Below are 16,679 nucleotides of genomic sequence, written 5' to 3'. Positions count from 1 at the left end.
TGTGTTGGTTAGCACGTTTTCATGCAGTTAACCATTTAATCGTCTATCAGGGATTCGGGATCCTTAAGAATATGATAAAATGATTTGCCCTTTGCTTTCTGGTCCACCATGTTAAAATAGTACGATTTGTAAAGTCTATACAGCCTGGTTTTAAATTATTGTTTGACCACTGTCAATACCAATGCAACAGCCGCTCTAGCGCTCTCCTGCTCTCCTGAATGCCTGCCAAAATGGCAGAGTTCAGATTGCTATCGTCAACCTCTGGAGCTGTATACTATGTTGACTACATTTATAGCAGCATTTTGTCTGAGGAGTAATATGAATATAACATCTATGAATATAAGTTCTATGAATATAAGATATGTCCGGCAACTCGTTAAAATGTATAAACATGCCGTTATTTCACCAACTGTACAGCAAATGCGTTTGGGAGACCATGACACGAGTTACTTCCGCATTCCATTCTTCCAACGGACATCTATGTGAGTGTCGTAACTCTGTTTTTCAATGGCTCTGAGTCAGACTGATGGTACAGGCCATCCTGTAATGTATTTATTCATACACTGTACTCTTTTTTTCTCTCTGTCCTGTGACCCCCTCCCTTCCTCAATTGCTCGTTCAGGATTTACATCTTGTCCTGGTGCAGTGAAGATATTTATTCCACTTCTATCTTTTAAATCTGCCTCTTACCCCCACATTCTTCTGTTGCCCTTTCTTGGTGTGCTGTATTCTAACATGACTGATATTTTGATCCTCTCTCTCTCTTTTTCTCTCTCTCTTTCTCTCTCTTAGTGACTACATAATCAAGGAGAAAACGGTCCTCCTGCAGAAAAAAGACAATGAGGGGTTTGGCTTTGTGCTGAGAGGAGCCAAGGGTAAGATGGCTCACTCACTCCTCACTCTCACACACACACTCTTCTGATGCCTTTCAGATGAGACCATTTCAATCTATTGCGCAAATTCACTGCCATCGATATTACTTATTTTTTATTTCTTCTGTAATGTAACTTACTTTCTCTCAATAGAACATTCTGGACATGCACACCACACTGTGAACTGATTGTATAAATGTCCCCTCTTTGTAGCTCAGACCCCTATTGAAGAGTTTACTCCCACCCCAGCCTTTCCGGCACTGCAGTACCTTGAGTCTGTCGACGAGGGAGGCGTGGCTTGGAGAGCTGGTCTACGAATGGGAGACTTCCTTATTGAGGTGCCTGCAAAACTGCATTGTGGAACTTGCAGCCTGTTTCACTATTTAAGAAAACTTGACATTTCTCTGTATTGATCACATCTGTCTTTTTGTTTGTCACTGTCTTTCTCTGTTTTTCTGTCATCTCTTTTCCAGGTGAATGGCCAGAATGTGGTTAAGGTGGGACACAGGCAGGTGGTCAACATGATCAGACAAGGCGGCAACAGCCTCATGGTCAAGGTTGTCATGGTTACCCGGAATCCTGATTTGGAGGAAGGGGTCAGAAAGAAAAGTAAGAATTAAAAAATTACAATGGCAGGATTGCACATACGTCTCTGAGATTAACTTTTTTAATAGTTTTGTATGGTATTTTTATACGATTAAACACCTACCTACCTTTTGTTAGCAAATCAGCTAGGGCTGACTGAATGTCACCTAATTAATATAAACCCCATCAGCCTGGTCATGAATAATTTATCAGTTTGTTCCTACCCCCTGGTGCAAATAATCATAATGTTCACTATATAATAATAATAACGGTGATGATGATCACAGCTGTGGTGACTTTTCTCCTTTTCTTTCCATAGTTCCACAGCAGAGCAAGAGACTGAGCACACCGGCTATCGCCCTGCGCTCCAAATCCATGACATCAGAACTGGAAGAGATGGGTAAGAAATAAGGATGAGAAGGATAGAATAAAAAGCACTGCTGGACAGTACCAGACATTTGATAGATAGAACTATCGCAGTAATACATTGACACAATAATAGCAATTATGAAAAGAAGTGTTTAAACTGGATGTCAGGAAGGGAGACATAGAGAGAGACAGAGACAGAATAAAAGTGAGAGAGAACGAGAGAGCATCAATGTGAATGAGTCTCAATGCATTTCACTGTTCTTTCAGAAGTTCCACAACTAAGTTGTCACTACCAGCACCCCCACTACAGGTAACCCCCCAAAAACTGTCCAACCTTCCCAACCCGTATACCCCCCTCCGGCCTACCACCTTACCCCGCAGACTCCACCTGCAACCCCTCTTAGCTTTAACCCTCAACCTGAATCTAAACCAGCTAATGGTCACACACCTCTGGCTGTTCGAAAAACGGGTTCCTGAGTGCTGTGGAGGTGGGCATTGCTGGAGAGGCACAGGATGTGCTGGCTCATGGTGCCACCATCACCTACAATCATTTCTTTTACCATTTTATCAACAGTGAGGGACCCAGACTACACCACCAAAAAACCCACTGCTTGTTGTGGTCTGTTTCGTAATAGATTCACCTTACCCTATCAAAATGACAAAACATCTTTCCTCATCTGCAGTCCATTGAGTCATGTTCCACCCCTTTCCCTTCTCTTTAGCTAAGAGTCCCCTGTGCCACTGAAGTTACTGTAGGTTGAAGTGTTTTTTAGAAATATTAATGTTTTTATCAGTTGTTAGGATTAGAAGTAGCAACATAATCGTGTTGTCAAGGTACCCGACTGTTACAGTAGAATAAGCATGTACGTATAAGCATGAACTATAAAGTTTACAAGGTTTGTGGTGTTAAATCTTTAAAGATATTCAGAGTTTTGCCTGAGGCGCTTAAAGACAGTTCACCCAAAAATAACATTTTGTCATCATTTACACTCATGGGGTTTAGAAATTGTGTATGACTCTTTCTCCTGTGGAACACAAAATAAGTGGTTTTGTCTATATATTTTGGTGAACTGTTTATAAATGGGTGCCAGTGTTATTTGGTTACCAACATTCTTATTCTCATTCCTATATTCTTTTGTGTTCTGTAGAAGAAGTCATGCAGGTTTGGATCATGAGGGTGTAAGTATTGTCATTTTTGGGTGAACCATCCTAAATTAATAGTTACTAAACAGAAAATCCTTCAGCCCAACTGTATATTCAGTTTTTATATATGACATAATCGATATATATTACTCTTAGACAGGCTTAATTTTGACTGTGATGTCAGTGTAACTATTCACAGACAGAACTATGTCATTATTTTGAAGGGGTGCCACATTTGCCCCAGTCTGTTATTGTGGATTTATTGTTTTCAAATGTACATGCCTCTAAATGTCACAAACAAAAGTCTAAATGCGATTGTGTTACCTGCTGATCAGTAGGTCCCTGAATATACAACAATGTAGAACACACTGATAAGTACAGTATCTAGGAAATTCTGTCATCATTTACTCACCCTCTGGCTCATTTTTGGGTGAAATATAACCCTTTAAGAGTGTTGTGTGTGTATATTGTTATGCAATATGCCAAAGTTAATGTGCAGACAGTAAATATAAAAGGTATATTTTCAGCTGCATCTTCTCAGTGTGCTGAATAAGTCTCGGGTGTTAAATGTGCAAGTGTTGTCATCTACCATATGCAGATTCAAATGCATCAGTTTAATGAAAGTGAAGAACTCTCACCATTTTCAGATACATTCACCTCTCCAGCTGGTGCAGTGTCCCACCTCACAGGCTGTCATGATCTAAAGATAGTCAAGATCAATCTAACATGAATATCTCTATACCAGGACTTTATTAAAGAGATACTCCGCCCAAAAATCATTCACCCTCAGGTTTTCAAATTTGTATAAATTTTTTGCTCAGTTGAATACAATGAAAGATGTGTTAGCAACTGACATTTCTGGGACATCATTGACTATAGTACAGTAGGAACAAATATTCTGATGAACACAAAATGAGATATTTTGAAAATCAGTTGCTAACATTTTTCCAAATATCTTTTTTTGTGTTCAACAGAACAAAGAAATGTATACAGGTTTGGAACAACTTGGGGTGGAGTAATTCATGACAGAATTTTCATTTTGGTTGGAGAATCTCTTTAACCACAGGGCAACACTGAAAAAAACAGTTTTTTTTTTTTTTAAGGAAGAACAGCTCTTATACAGTTTTAACAGGCAAGCAGATTGACCCCTCCTCAATTTTTGTACCCAGAATTCCCGAGCGTTATATGCAAATGGAATTATTATATACACACGCTCCCTACACACTTCACTTGTGGCTCTTATGAACCCTTCCTGCACACTTGTGTCTCACGGGATGTTTTATAATAACTGCAATTTTAACTATTTTATAACCTCCCTAATCTTTCTGTCTGTCCCGGCATTCCATACACAGTGGACAGAGGTAAGAGCCACCACTTCTCTTTTCACATTAATAAGTATATTAATAAGGTTGTGTGTGTAAAGCATTGGGAGAAATGTAATCGCAGTATTACTGCAGACTTAACTTTACGTGACTTTCTGAATGTTTGATCACAGCCTCTGCTCCATGGAAAAAGAAATCAGGTAAAACTTTTTTTCAGTCTCGAATGAAACACTTGACCTCACAGTTTTGCAGATATTTCTTATATGATGATTCCGGTCTGTTTGTTACAGAGTTCGAGTCTTCACAAGCTACAGAGAAGAAAAGGACTGTTTATCAGATGGCTTTGAGTAAGAGGGTCAATGGTGTTTAAGAGGCACTGTAATATTACATCAGGGGAAGATATGAGTTTGCTTTAGAAATTTAGCTCAATTTAAGATGAATATGATGAAACATTAAAATAAATGGAACAAATTGAATGTCTTCTCTTTATCACCCACACTGTAAAAAAGTCAACTTAAAAACTTTTTTTAATGTTTGTTAACTAAAAAGAAAATGAAAATTGGCTTTACCAGTCACTTGAAATTAAATGATATTGAACTAACTAAAAAAACAAAGTTGCAATTGGTTAAACTATATATTTTAAAAGTCAGTTTAATATACTCTAAATTTGAAGCAGCTTTTCAACTTTTCAACAAGTTTTTAAGTTCTTAAATGGGTCATATGGCGCGAATACGTGTTTTTCTGTGTCTTTGGTGTGTTATAAGTTGCCCATGCATGTATTAGACACGTAAGATTTCTCGTGTAACCACACCCCCACAAATCTTCGTCAGTTAGTAGTATGAGCTGACTAAGACCGCCCAAATGTATACGCAAGTAAGATGGGCATACAAGTCAGTACAATTGGTTTGGAACCTGATGTTCCAAATATGGTAAGAGGGGTAAGCGTCACACGCTTGCAGTATTCGACCAATCACTACGCACTAGTGTGTACACATATTGCATTACATCTAAAACATGGTAAAAAATGATAATATTTGTTTTAGTAGTGTCATATGATCCCTTTAAAAATGTTTTAAGCTGAATATTTTAGCAGCTGAATAAAAAAGTAATTAAGTGACAAAATAAGAGAATTTTCTTTATCTCATACCTGAATGTTTATGTCTGTAACAGATGTGATTTTGTAAGTTTATTTCACGCATGAACGGGTTAAAGGGGCGTTTCAGAATTTCCTGTGAAAAATTATTTTCGCTCTCTCTCATGTCAGATAAACTGGATGAGATTTTAGCTGCAGCACAGCAGACCATCAGTACCAATGAGGCTCCAGGTCCCCGTGTTCAGGGGATAAAAAGAGAACGGGGCAGAGGCTTTTATAATGAGGTGCGTTTGTGAGTGAGACCATTACATTTTGACTGTAGTATTGTTGTTAAACTAGTACATGGAAAACTGGTACATAATCCTAAAAGAAACAGTTTTATCCTTCAGATATTTCTCTTTCTTTCTGGTAGCCAAGTTTTGACCAGTCCGGAATGGGAATGACTACATCTGGGGCAGGGCTAGGCTACGACCGTGGTCAGTTTGTGCCTGGCCACGGCCCCCCGCACGGTATGCTGCGACAGAAGTCCATCGGTGAGGCTGTCTGTTAGATTGTTTGTCTGTCTGTACACCTGTCTGTCTACCATAGTGCTGCACGTCTATGGTATTTGCGTTTACAGCGCTCTGAAGAGTGCAGCTGTGGGTGTTCTGTAATGCTTATCATTCATGTATTAATGCTTTCATGCTGTAGAACAGTGAGCGCGCTTTTTAGTTTGTTGCATCAGTCCATAAAATCCTTTTAGCTGTTTGATTGGTTTATAAAGGAGACTAATTGACACATAACGCTTGGATTTATAAACTCATTTTCAGTTCAGATTCATCTGTGTTCATTTTTATTTGGAGGATAACTCTATTTGTAAATCAATTAATGGCAACATGTAATTAAATATTTGGTATTTAAATATTCAGTCTTTGGTTATCTTAATTTGATGTTAGGAGCATTTTTTATTTTTGCATGCCATGTTGGTAATTTGGTCTAAATCTTACTTTTTTATGACTTCTATGTCATCGGGTAGAGGTCATTTGTGTATTGCATTTGTCTTCTATAATAGAGTGTGACTAAAACTGGTGTGTACTGACACAAAAGAGCTTTGCAAATATGGAGAGATGAATAGCTTGTACCTGTTTATGCTGGAAGAATATCAGTCGTGGTAATAAACAGACAAGCTGACAGACAGACAAACAGACAAGATGGACTCATCAGCTCATTTCTGTGTCCTAGTTTTGTACATTATCTCTCTCAAGTATATCTTCCCTTAATCTTTCCCTTGTTAGTTTTTTTTAACAATTAGCACATTTTTATTCTGTATTTGTTATCCCTGCATTTGTCTTAAGTGTTTGAAAATACAAGTTTTTATATTTATTTTCTGCAGGGGTTCCAGAGGAGGAGAAGCAGCACCTTCATCCTCCAGCCATGAAGTTTGCACGAAGTCTTTCAGTGCCCGGCCCAGATGATATCCCTCCTCCACCTACTACAGCTCCCCCTGAGCCCCCATTCTCCTCAGCACCCCCTCTTGGCTTTCGGGGCAAGACACCCCAACAACCTTCTGTTTCTGTGTCCCAATCCACTTCCTCTTCTGCACATTATCAGCTCTACTCGCAGTCAATACACGTCGCCCATGGAGCCAGAGATAGGTCCCCTGGACCACCAACTGGATCTGGAACAGGGGACCAACCTCTTCCTTACTCTCATGCTCAAGCTCACCCGTCTGTGCCTAGCAGAACTGCTTCCAGGAAGGTGATTGGGTACACAGGGGACCTTGCAGGAGCTGGAGGAGGACCAGGGGCCAAGGCAGCAGCATTGAGAAGGGGCTACAGCAATGCAGTGCCACCCAGCAGTGTCGCTACAGTAATTCCCCAGCAGCAGCAGACTACTCAAAGCCAACCCTCCAGGTTGGACCGCAGTGCAGTTGGGACAGGGGGTGTACCAAAAGGTGGTGGACGGAGAGGGAAGGGACCCTTGGTAAAGCAATCAAAAGTGGAGGATCTGCGTGGAGGCCAGGGTACGCTGGAAGGAAAGGGGTCAGTGGAGAAGAGCTCCATTCCTATTCCCACCATCATTGTTAAAGCTCCATCTACCAGCAGTAGTGGTCGCAGTAGCCAAGGCAGCAGTGTGGAGGCTGAACCACCTCCCCCAGAAGAAAGTGACAGTTCAAAACCCCAACCAGTTGTTCCCCCACCTGCACCTACTGTTCCACCACCAGCCCCTCCCTCTATGCCTGCTCCTCCACCTCCATCAGCGTCATCACTTCGTACTCAAGAGAGTTTGGACTATACCAGCCAGTTTGGTGCTGCCATAGTAGGGGCAGCTCGCAGGGACCGTGAACGATTTCATGAAGCACGAAGGAAGAGTGCCTCATTTTTTCTCTCTGCTGAGGAAGAGTTAGGTGGAGTAGGAGGAGTCATAGGACGAACCCAGACGTCCCAACAGCAGCTAAGCACTCAGCCTTCACCTCGCCTGCGACCATCCAAATCTATAGATGAGGGCATGTTCTCAGGTGATACCTTTATCCACCACACACGCAGTATGCCTCCTGCATTTGGCTTGCCTGAGTACTCCTCACCTGCTCCTCCTGGGGACTACCAGCCCAAGTCTGTACCTGCTGACTTCTATGGAGCAGGAGGCCGACAACAGCAGCAGCAGCAACCTTCCACCACAACTTTTATTCACCCGCTAACAGGGAAAGTTCTAGACCCTTCATCCCCACTAGGCTTAGCGTTAGCGGCACGTGAACGTGCCTTGAAAGATGACGGACGCATACGTCGGGAAAGGACCCCAGAACATCACTTTAGCCGGCAGCTGTCCAGCATTGGAGCCTTTCCCTCATCCACTGCGCAACCCACTTCACATCTCTCCTACTCCATGACCTCGTCTTCCTCTGCCATCTCCTCTGCTGCCCAGTCCGCCAGCTCCTCATCATACCTTGTTACCTCATCCTCACTAGCTGCTACCACCACATCTACTCGGCCTCCATCACCCAGAATCCTGCGTGGAGCAGGGAGCAGTTGGGGTGAGGAAACAAGGGTGGGAGATCGTGCGGAAAGGGAGGCCGCTGGTGCCTCTGCTCCCAGAGAAGGTCTAAGGGTTCGATTCTCTGAAGATAAAACCGTCCACACACACCACTACCAATCTCAGCACTACCAGCCCACCTACAAGGAACGTGACAGAGAGCGTCAGAGAGAGAGATCAAGAGAAAGAGAGATGGAGAAAGCTCAGACCCAGTTACAACAGCAGTCAATTCAGCCATCGCCTCGGCGCCCATCATTTTTGAGGATGGAGAGTGAGGCTGGGTCATACATCCTTTCCCTAACACCTCCATCTCCACCTCCAGCAGTGGCACCTACACGTCCTTCAGCTGGAGGAGGAGGTGGAAGTGGATCAGGTTTGATGGTTCTCCCTCCCCCAGCCCCCTCAGTGGATGCAGATGATGAGTTTGTGTTTGCTGAGCCTCTTCCTCCACCGTTAGAGTTTGCCAACAGTTTTGATCGTGGTTTGGGTTACCATAGTATGATGTATAACAATCTGTCAGCCCGTCAACAGCTTCACCAACCTCCTCCCCCACCTCCCCCGCCACCTCCTCCACCTCCAAAAGACTCCTTTATGGCAGGGTTCCCCCTTCACACGCCTCTGCCTTCACCCCAGGCAGGGGATTCCACAACTTCAAGTCTAACTTCCTATGACAGTGAGGTTGCCAACCTGACCCAGTCTGCCCCATCTCCTTCACCATCATACCCGAATCCTCTCCCACCTCCGTCTCCCTCCACGTTGCAACCTGCTGCACCTCCTCCACCTCCCTCTGTATCACCTCCACCCCCACCCACATCCTACCACAGACCATTTGGTCTATCCCAATCACAACATCTGTATAACAATACACATCCGCCAGAGCGTTCCTCTTCTCCAACGCCACCTCCCCATTCTATCCCAGCTCCACCTGCCTACCGGGGGCCCCCAGTATCCACGCCTGCAACCTCTGTCTCACTAAGAGGCTCCTCAACTGTGACCGCAAGCTGTTCCTCAACTGCTTCTACTTCAACTGTTTCCGCTATCGCTACTACGGCTGCCATTGTCACCCCGCACACACGCATGGCAACCGTCTCCACAGTAGCTACAGGAAGTAGCAGGCGGCCCAGTGCAGAGCATCATCCACCGCCCAGTGCAGCTGCAGCCATGACCAGTGAGTCCCAGGAGACAGTAGTGGATTCTGGCATTGAAGAGTTGGACAGCCGAAGCAGCAGTGACCATCACTTAGACAGTATTCTAGCACTCAGTGGGAGTGGGGTCAGAGAGAGGTTGGAGAGAGCAGGGTTGGGGAGCTTAGGTGGAAGTGGAGGCACAACAGAGTCTGACAGAACGAGTGGCGCAGACTTTTTAGAATCCTACATGAGCTACCTTGATGGACAGACTTTTGAAATGCACAATGCCAAAGCCACCAGCACTGCATCCACCTACCCGAAAACACAGAGGTACAGAGAAGGCAGCCGGGCCGGAGATCTACGACGGCAAACCAGCACAGCACCCCCTGCATACCACAGACGTAGGGAGGAGGAAGAGGAGGAGGATGAGGCACAAGAGGCAGAGGAGGAGTACATTAATGCCCGAGATGGCTATGGGATGGGGGAAGGGCCAGGGATCGCTCGCTCCTCTGTAATGTACTTTGATCGACCCCGCACTCCAGAGATGAAACCTCTTTGGGGTGAAGGGTCGACCGGGGCTGCACAGTCTGTGGGAGAGGGAGCAGGCCAGGCTGGAGGGACTTACATGGAAGCACGTAAGCTGCATCCTCCCATGTCCAGTATGAAGGCGAGCATCATCAATGAGCTAAGCTCCAAATTACATCAGAGGAGCAAAGGAACAGAGAGCTGGGGAGCTCAGAGGTCACTGAGCAGACATAGGTATGTGTTTGTTGTAAGTTTAAATGCATGGCTAAGTGTCAATGTCTGCATGCTGGCCTTAAAAGAAGGCATGTGGCATGAGGATCGTTCAGCTGCATGAGCATTGTGTGATGTCATGAATTAAACTGTAGTTATATAAAAGCAAATTTGAACAACTGCTTGAATGAGTGTCGTTTAAAACAAAGTCTAAAAAAGTCAATTCCCTACTTAACTGCACTAGAATTAGGATTTGTTTTATTTTTGCACAATCTCAAACACCAGTGAACTGTGTGTGTCTACTGTTTAACCGTGTGTGTATGTGTTTAACTGTTTCTCTCTTTTTGTTATTTTGCCTTTTTCACACTATCCATGTACATCTGTCTGTCCCACATCAGACACAGGTAACTGTTACAGTACAAACCTGTCTCTCTCTCTTTAACTATCAGTCAGTTTCAGTTTTAAGGTGCTCTATTTTCCATGACAAATGTATTGCCAGACCATTTACAACTGAGCTGCGTACAACAAAAACAGTGCAAACCAAGAACTGCAAAAGTAATGATTAAATCTATCTCTCCCTACCCTACTTCTTTCTTTTTCTCTCTTCTTTTCTTTATCTTTCTCTCTCTATTTTTCAATATCTTAATTTGTTTTTCCATTTTCTTTCTATTCAGGTTCTCGGAGGACTCCACAGGTGCGTTGAGTCCTCCCTCTGTCCGCTCTTCCTCGCCATCTCCTGTTCAACTCTCTCAGCCTGCCTTGTCTCCCTCCCCCACCCCTTCCTCCCAGCCAATCTACCCGAACTGGGCTCGATCTCCTTCCCCTCAGCCCCCTGCTAACTCATCCCAGCCTCCTCCCCGATCCCACTCACCCGTTTCTCCCTCTTCGTATTCGCCATACCCCACCTCACCCAAACATCGTCCCGTGTACCGCACCAAAGCCCTAGAGTTCCAGTTTATCCCCAGCCGCGAGTCCCGTAAAGCTGAGTCCCATCACGCTCAACGCAGACGTGCACCCAGCCCCCTAATTTCTCCTTCTGACCGTCCCAAGCTTGGCCCTCCCCGTCCCTCATCGCTTCCCATTCTCCCCACCACTCCTCTCTATAGCAGCCTTTATGATCTTCGTGGTTCCGTCACTCCACCCTCACCTGCAAATCCCCTCGGGGACCCCTACTTCTCCCCGTCTCCTCCTCTCTTTGCCACCTCAGGTGCTCCGCCGCCACCAAATTCCTCTCTGGTTGTCTCTCGCTCCCTTTCCCCGACCCACTTCCTGTCAGGGACTTCCTCCCCGCCTCTCCATCACATTCCTCCACCCACTTGCCTGAGTTACCCCCACCTCCCTCCCCCTTCACCCACCAAGCCCTTTGCCTCTAAACCACTCCCATACTGGACCAAGTACGATGTGGCTGATTGGCTGGGTTATCTGAACTTGGGTGAGCACAGGGAGCGTTTTCTGGACAATGAGATTGATGGCACACACCTGCCCTCTCTTACCAAGGAGGACTACCTGGACCTGGGTGTGACCAGGGTTGGCCATCGCATGAACATAGAGAGAGCACTGAGGAGAGTGATGGACAGGTGAGAAGAGACATAAGGGTGGACAGCGATGGAGAGGGATTAGGGCATGAAAGGGTAGTGCATGAACAAAAAACAAACAACTATAACAGAAAATATGAATAACTTTGGGATTGATAACTGCAGGAAACATCTGGATTGGGCTGCTGCATGAGCTCACATGGGGAAAGAGATGAACAGAAGAGAACAGAAAGAAAGGGATGATGGAGAATAAGAAAAAATACTTTTTTGTAAACATTTTTACGCCTTCCCCCACCCCTTCAGGCTGTCTTCTAGCCCTTTCCCCATTCCCGCCCTCTCCCCTCGAGATGAACGGACAGACAGAAGGAGAGATGAGGCCAACCGGAGCTGAGAGGACAGGTGAGGTGACAACAACCGCTGCCATCCGAGATTATTCCCTGAATGGAAGACAACACAAGAAGAGGGAACTTCGATATCAACCTGCTGACTCAGAGATGATGAGGATGAGATCGATGGGAAAAAGCGAGAGAGTTGAAGGCCTGAACTGTGAACATGCCTGCGTTTACATGTGCGATTTAGTCAACTAAAACATAAACACCCACATACATATCCATACATACAAACAGAAAATCATTAGAGCTCACAGGCACTCACAATAGAAATGATTGAATGAATGACTCCACATAACTGAGCCAAATAATTTTGAGGGAAACAATCAAAACACTTTTCTGTGGTTCTTTAGAGATAGGGAGAAAGAGGGATATTTAGCCCACATTTGCTGTCTTTCTCTTTTTCTCAGAGTTTGAACCGAGTCTGTATTATTGACTATTACTATTACTATTGGTCTTTTAGTACAGGTTCACTGGAGACTGACGCAGAGAGGGCAAGTAGTGAAAAACCTCTTGTCCTGGCATGACTAGTCCTTAAAATAGAGGTCAATTTAACAACAGGCACTTATTTGGTATGAGTGTGTTTATGCGTGGGTTCCTGTTGCGTGTGTGTGTGTGTGTGTGTGTGTGTGTGTGTGTGTGTGTGTGTGTGTGTGTGCGTGTGCGTGTGTGTGTGCGTGTGTGTGTGTGCGCGCGTGTTCACATGATAATGTGAAAGGTTGTCGTTAGAGGCATGACCATGATTTGTTACGTGTTTTTACCTCACCAATGGAGGGATTCTATTTTGTCGAGCCAGATTGGGGCTGGTGTTGATCTTGTATTTGACTAGAACTTTATCTTCTCATGTCTTATAATGGAATAATATAAATACATATAAATATATCTATACAGACTGGTCACTGTATTACAAACCCGTAGCAAAAATAAGTGCCCAGGCCAACAGAACACAAGCTCTTTACCACACACACACATTACACACACACACGTGCACAGAACATCCTCACCACTACTGATTCTGACACATACATTGAAATACACATACATTTTATTTCTATAAAAAACAATGGGACACAGTAAAATATCTATGTATGGATTCAAGATGAAGATGTTAAAACGCAAAAAATCTTTAGAAAAAGAAAGATGATACAACATTGTAAAAAGTATATATATATACATATATATATATATATATATACTGAAAGTTTATCAACGTTTTTATCACAGACTTTCAATAAAGAGGTGACTGCAACTTCAACAAAATTATCGACGATATTGAGGCTCCATTTTAGAAGAGGAGACATGGAGGAGAGGGAGAGGGAAAACCAAACTGCCTGTATTTCACTTTTCAAGTCACTCTCCCTCTCTCCTTCCAAAAAACACTCTTTTTCTATGGAGGCAAGGCAAGATGAACATGTACTCTGACAAGGTCGAGGGGTATGTGCTAATACCCATTTTAATACGATGATTGTTCCTATAACAATTTTTAAAACTGGAAAATGGTCTGAAATTCTGTTGCTGATTTAACAAGAGACAATGTTATTTATTGCAGTCACTGTTCTCATCGTCCTTGCTGTTATCGCTGTTGACTGAGCTGCAGTCAGAAACTGCTGGGTGTTTATGCTTGACAATTTTTGTGACCATGCAATGTGCTCAGATCTTCTGTACATCTAGGATTTAACTTAGAAAAAAGGATTTCATATCTAATAATGTTCCTCACCCTTTCCTACATTATCATACAGAATATTGTAACTTCATTTTGTATGCAAGGACTATCTGTGATTTGATCAGAGAGCTTGTTTGTGATAGGACACACCCTTTACATATTCATTTCCACAAACTTAGAATTAAATCCAGTGACCTCCAGCCCACATTACAAATAGTTGCTCAATCAATTAAAAGGGCTCCCCATTACATTGCACTTTCTTTTGTGAATAATTCCTTCAATTTTATCATATTTGCAGTCCGTGCAACCACCTTCATATTTTGAGGCTCATCAGTTAAGATCTCACACCTCCATCGTGCCCTGCTCATTTTGCATTTGTTCATCCATGCATCATCACATTAATCGCTTTACTTTAGTCACTTATATTGGACATAAAGATCAAAGAAATAATTGTATTTTTGATGTTTAAGCTGGTAAGTATAGTGATGTTGATAACAGTAAGGACAATGGATTAGTTATAATTCTAACGGTCCGAGATGGAAAAAAATATTCAAAGTTTTAACGAATCTCTGTCTTCCAAACATTGTTTATTGTGTAATCAAATCATGCTTTCTACACATCCTGATTCTCACCTTTCCTAAAATTCATCGAGCAAATTGCTGGTCTGTGGTCTCCAGAAAAACATACCCACAGGTCTGTAATGACCACTAGATGGAGGTAAAGTCACATTTTCTGTCATCCAATCTCAAACAATGGAAGAATGTCTTTAATGGTTTGAAAAAGGAACGGTGTCTTTAAGACTCAAGCTCCACAGAGCTGAACTTTTCAAGGTTTAATGCTTATGAGCTTCAAATCGCAGTAATGAGAGTATTCAAACATGCCTTCAAACACTGCAGGGTTAACCACAATCATCATGCTAGTTACATGCATATCTAAGATCACAGAGCCATTAATGGGTCTGGACAAAATGACCCAGGAAAAGGTCACTGAACAATTGATGCAGTAACCGCCCAGGGTGTGCAGAAAGCATCTCTTATTTTAAATTGAAGAAAATTATGAACAGATAAGAGGTTATTTACAGAATATGTATATGCGATATTCATATACACATATGAAATACAAATGTTTTAAGAACTGAATAAAGGTTATTAGAATTATAATAAATGATGCAGGAATTACTTCGAGTCAGCTGTGGTTTGTTCTGTAGGCTTTATCAAACACGTACTCGAGTGTAAAATATGCAAATTTCAATGTTAATTCCAGATTCTTATTAAAATGAAAGGTATATTGCAGATTCAGAGTCAGACCCCAATCAAACAAAAGAGAAAATGTTATACTTTTCTAAGACTGCCACTAACATTGCAACTTTTGATGACAAGAACAAATCACGCAATTGACAATCACATGGCTTTATATTGGTTTAATAAAAGGTTTTTAAAAACGCACACACTCACATTAGCAAAATATACACAAAACAAAAACTTTGACAGATTTTACACCTGCAAAATTACATAAAGTACAAGTATATATGCAAACACTGCACAAAGAAACCGCATGGGTGTAATGTGCTGAAAGCTTGACTTCGAACACGTCCCGGTCTGCTTTTTAATTCTTTAATCTGCAAGTGATGAGAAGAAGTTTTAGTACGGATTCACATTTTGTATCCTCTTGATTCACGGTGCAATAACACTTTTCAGATTCTGCCATGTCAAGAGCAGAAATGCACGTTGTCTACATATGTTCAGAGCCCAGTGCTAAATCATCACAAAAGTGTTACGTCGAATATCACAATTTTTATTTCAAGTTATGCAATCATTCCTCACCTCGAGACAGCAGTGAGGAGTCCTGGGACACAACAATCTGCAGAAGAAAATGAAAGGAACACGTTGGTTAAACCGTAAAAAGGTTTAAAACCGCTTTAAACCATATAAACGAACGGTCTATAAACCAGATCTCACCACTTAAATTTAAACTAACTAGTATACCAAAATTTCTCTACAACCCACCCCTCATACCACGTGGTCAGGAGTAAAGACTACAATGACTAACCAATATTACGATTAACTTTAAAATGTATGTCGTAAAATATCTTGAATTATTTACAAGTTAAAACAAGTCCTTTTTTAAGAAAATGAGAGGTCTGGAGCTTATGTGCTTACCCATATACAGTCCCACGGCTCCAACCAACACGCAAACAGGTCTCTAAGGTCGGCAGTGTGGCGGTATATATCATAAGTAGGACCTTTAGGAGTCCGTTGATATCGCCTTTTCGAAATTCAACGAGACATAGTACTCGTGCAGCTTGAAATAAATATTTCGTGTTTGTTTATACAGTATAGGCCTATGCACAAATACTTTTTTAAATTGCTTTTACATGGGGAGCTTTTTTCTGGATAAAAACAATAACGTTTATATTTCTCAACCGATTTGTGCCTGACAAGCTTTTTCACAATTCTTTAGGTCAATTAGACAGCGAAACCATTGGAAACTATAAAAAAACATTGAAATCAGTTAAGAATGTAAATGTTATTGTATCTTTATACAGATAAACCGCAGCTCTTCCATTCACTTGTATATTTAGAGTTTTTGCCCTTCCCAATATGGCGGCTGATTCATCGCAGCCATAAGTGGTCAATACGGCAGCTGTATGTATGTCTATGGAGCCAAAAATATTTTGGAGGGGATATGGCAAGTGTAGGTAAAATCTTCCATACTCACAGCAGTAAAGCCTTCGCCCAGCACAATCTGATCTCTGAGTCTTTTACCATACAGTACAGTTGTTGTCTAGATCAAGAAAAGTTTCTAGATTTTAATCTTTGTCCAAATCGTGGTAGGAT

The 16,679-nt window shown here is 42.6% G+C and overlaps 1 protein-coding gene, 1 long non-coding RNA gene and 1 other non-coding gene across 6 annotated transcripts in view; 1 reads left to right on the top strand and 2 right to left on the bottom strand.

Moving 5' to 3' along the window:
• shank1 (SH3 and multiple ankyrin repeat domains 1) overlaps window positions 1-15,021 on the top strand; it is an 88,029-nt gene extending 73,008 nt beyond the window's left edge. For 3 of the 4 annotated variants that reach the window (XM_057346121.1, XM_057346119.1, XM_057346120.1), the window contains 12 exons: window positions 793-875; window positions 1,086-1,210; window positions 1,346-1,481; window positions 1,777-1,857; window positions 4,322-4,330; window positions 4,465-4,491; window positions 4,582-4,638; window positions 5,556-5,668; window positions 5,797-5,917; window positions 6,757-10,279; window positions 10,930-11,832; window positions 12,094-15,021. In XM_057346121.1, coding sequence (XP_057202104.1) covers window positions 793-875; window positions 1,086-1,210; window positions 1,346-1,481; window positions 1,777-1,857; window positions 4,322-4,330; window positions 4,465-4,491; window positions 4,582-4,638; window positions 5,556-5,668; window positions 5,797-5,917; window positions 6,757-10,279; window positions 10,930-11,832; window positions 12,094-12,181 — 5,266 coding nt within the window. In that variant the 3' untranslated portion in view covers window positions 12,182-15,021. Of the gene's footprint in view, window positions 1-792; window positions 876-1,085; window positions 1,211-1,345; window positions 1,482-1,776; window positions 1,858-4,321; window positions 4,331-4,464; window positions 4,492-4,581; window positions 4,639-5,555; window positions 5,669-5,796; window positions 5,918-6,756; window positions 10,280-10,929; window positions 11,833-11,955 lie in introns of all 4 variants that reach the window. The other variant, XM_057346122.1, reaches the window with a different exon arrangement.
• Window positions 15,022-15,252: 231 nt separating this feature from the next.
• LOC130561661 (uncharacterized) lies at window positions 15,253-16,081 on the bottom strand. Its single transcript, XR_008963849.1, has 3 exons — window positions 16,002-16,081; window positions 15,666-15,702; window positions 15,253-15,460 (listed from the first exon to the last, which is right to left on the bottom strand). It is a non-coding gene; the product is annotated as an uncharacterized LOC130561661 (long non-coding RNA).
• LOC130562333 (small nucleolar RNA SNORD88) lies at window positions 15,529-15,616 on the bottom strand. The gene has a single exon (XR_008963943.1). It is a non-coding gene; the product is annotated as a small nucleolar RNA SNORD88 (small nucleolar RNA).
• Window positions 16,082-16,679: the final 598 nt, after the last annotated feature.

This window comes from Triplophysa rosa, linkage group LG11, assembly GCF_024868665.1.
Source record: "Triplophysa rosa linkage group LG11, Trosa_1v2, whole genome shotgun sequence".
Lineage (NCBI taxonomy): Eukaryota > Metazoa > Chordata > Actinopteri > Cypriniformes > Nemacheilidae > Triplophysa > Triplophysa rosa.
This window is presented reverse-complemented; position numbering and strand designations above follow the sequence as displayed.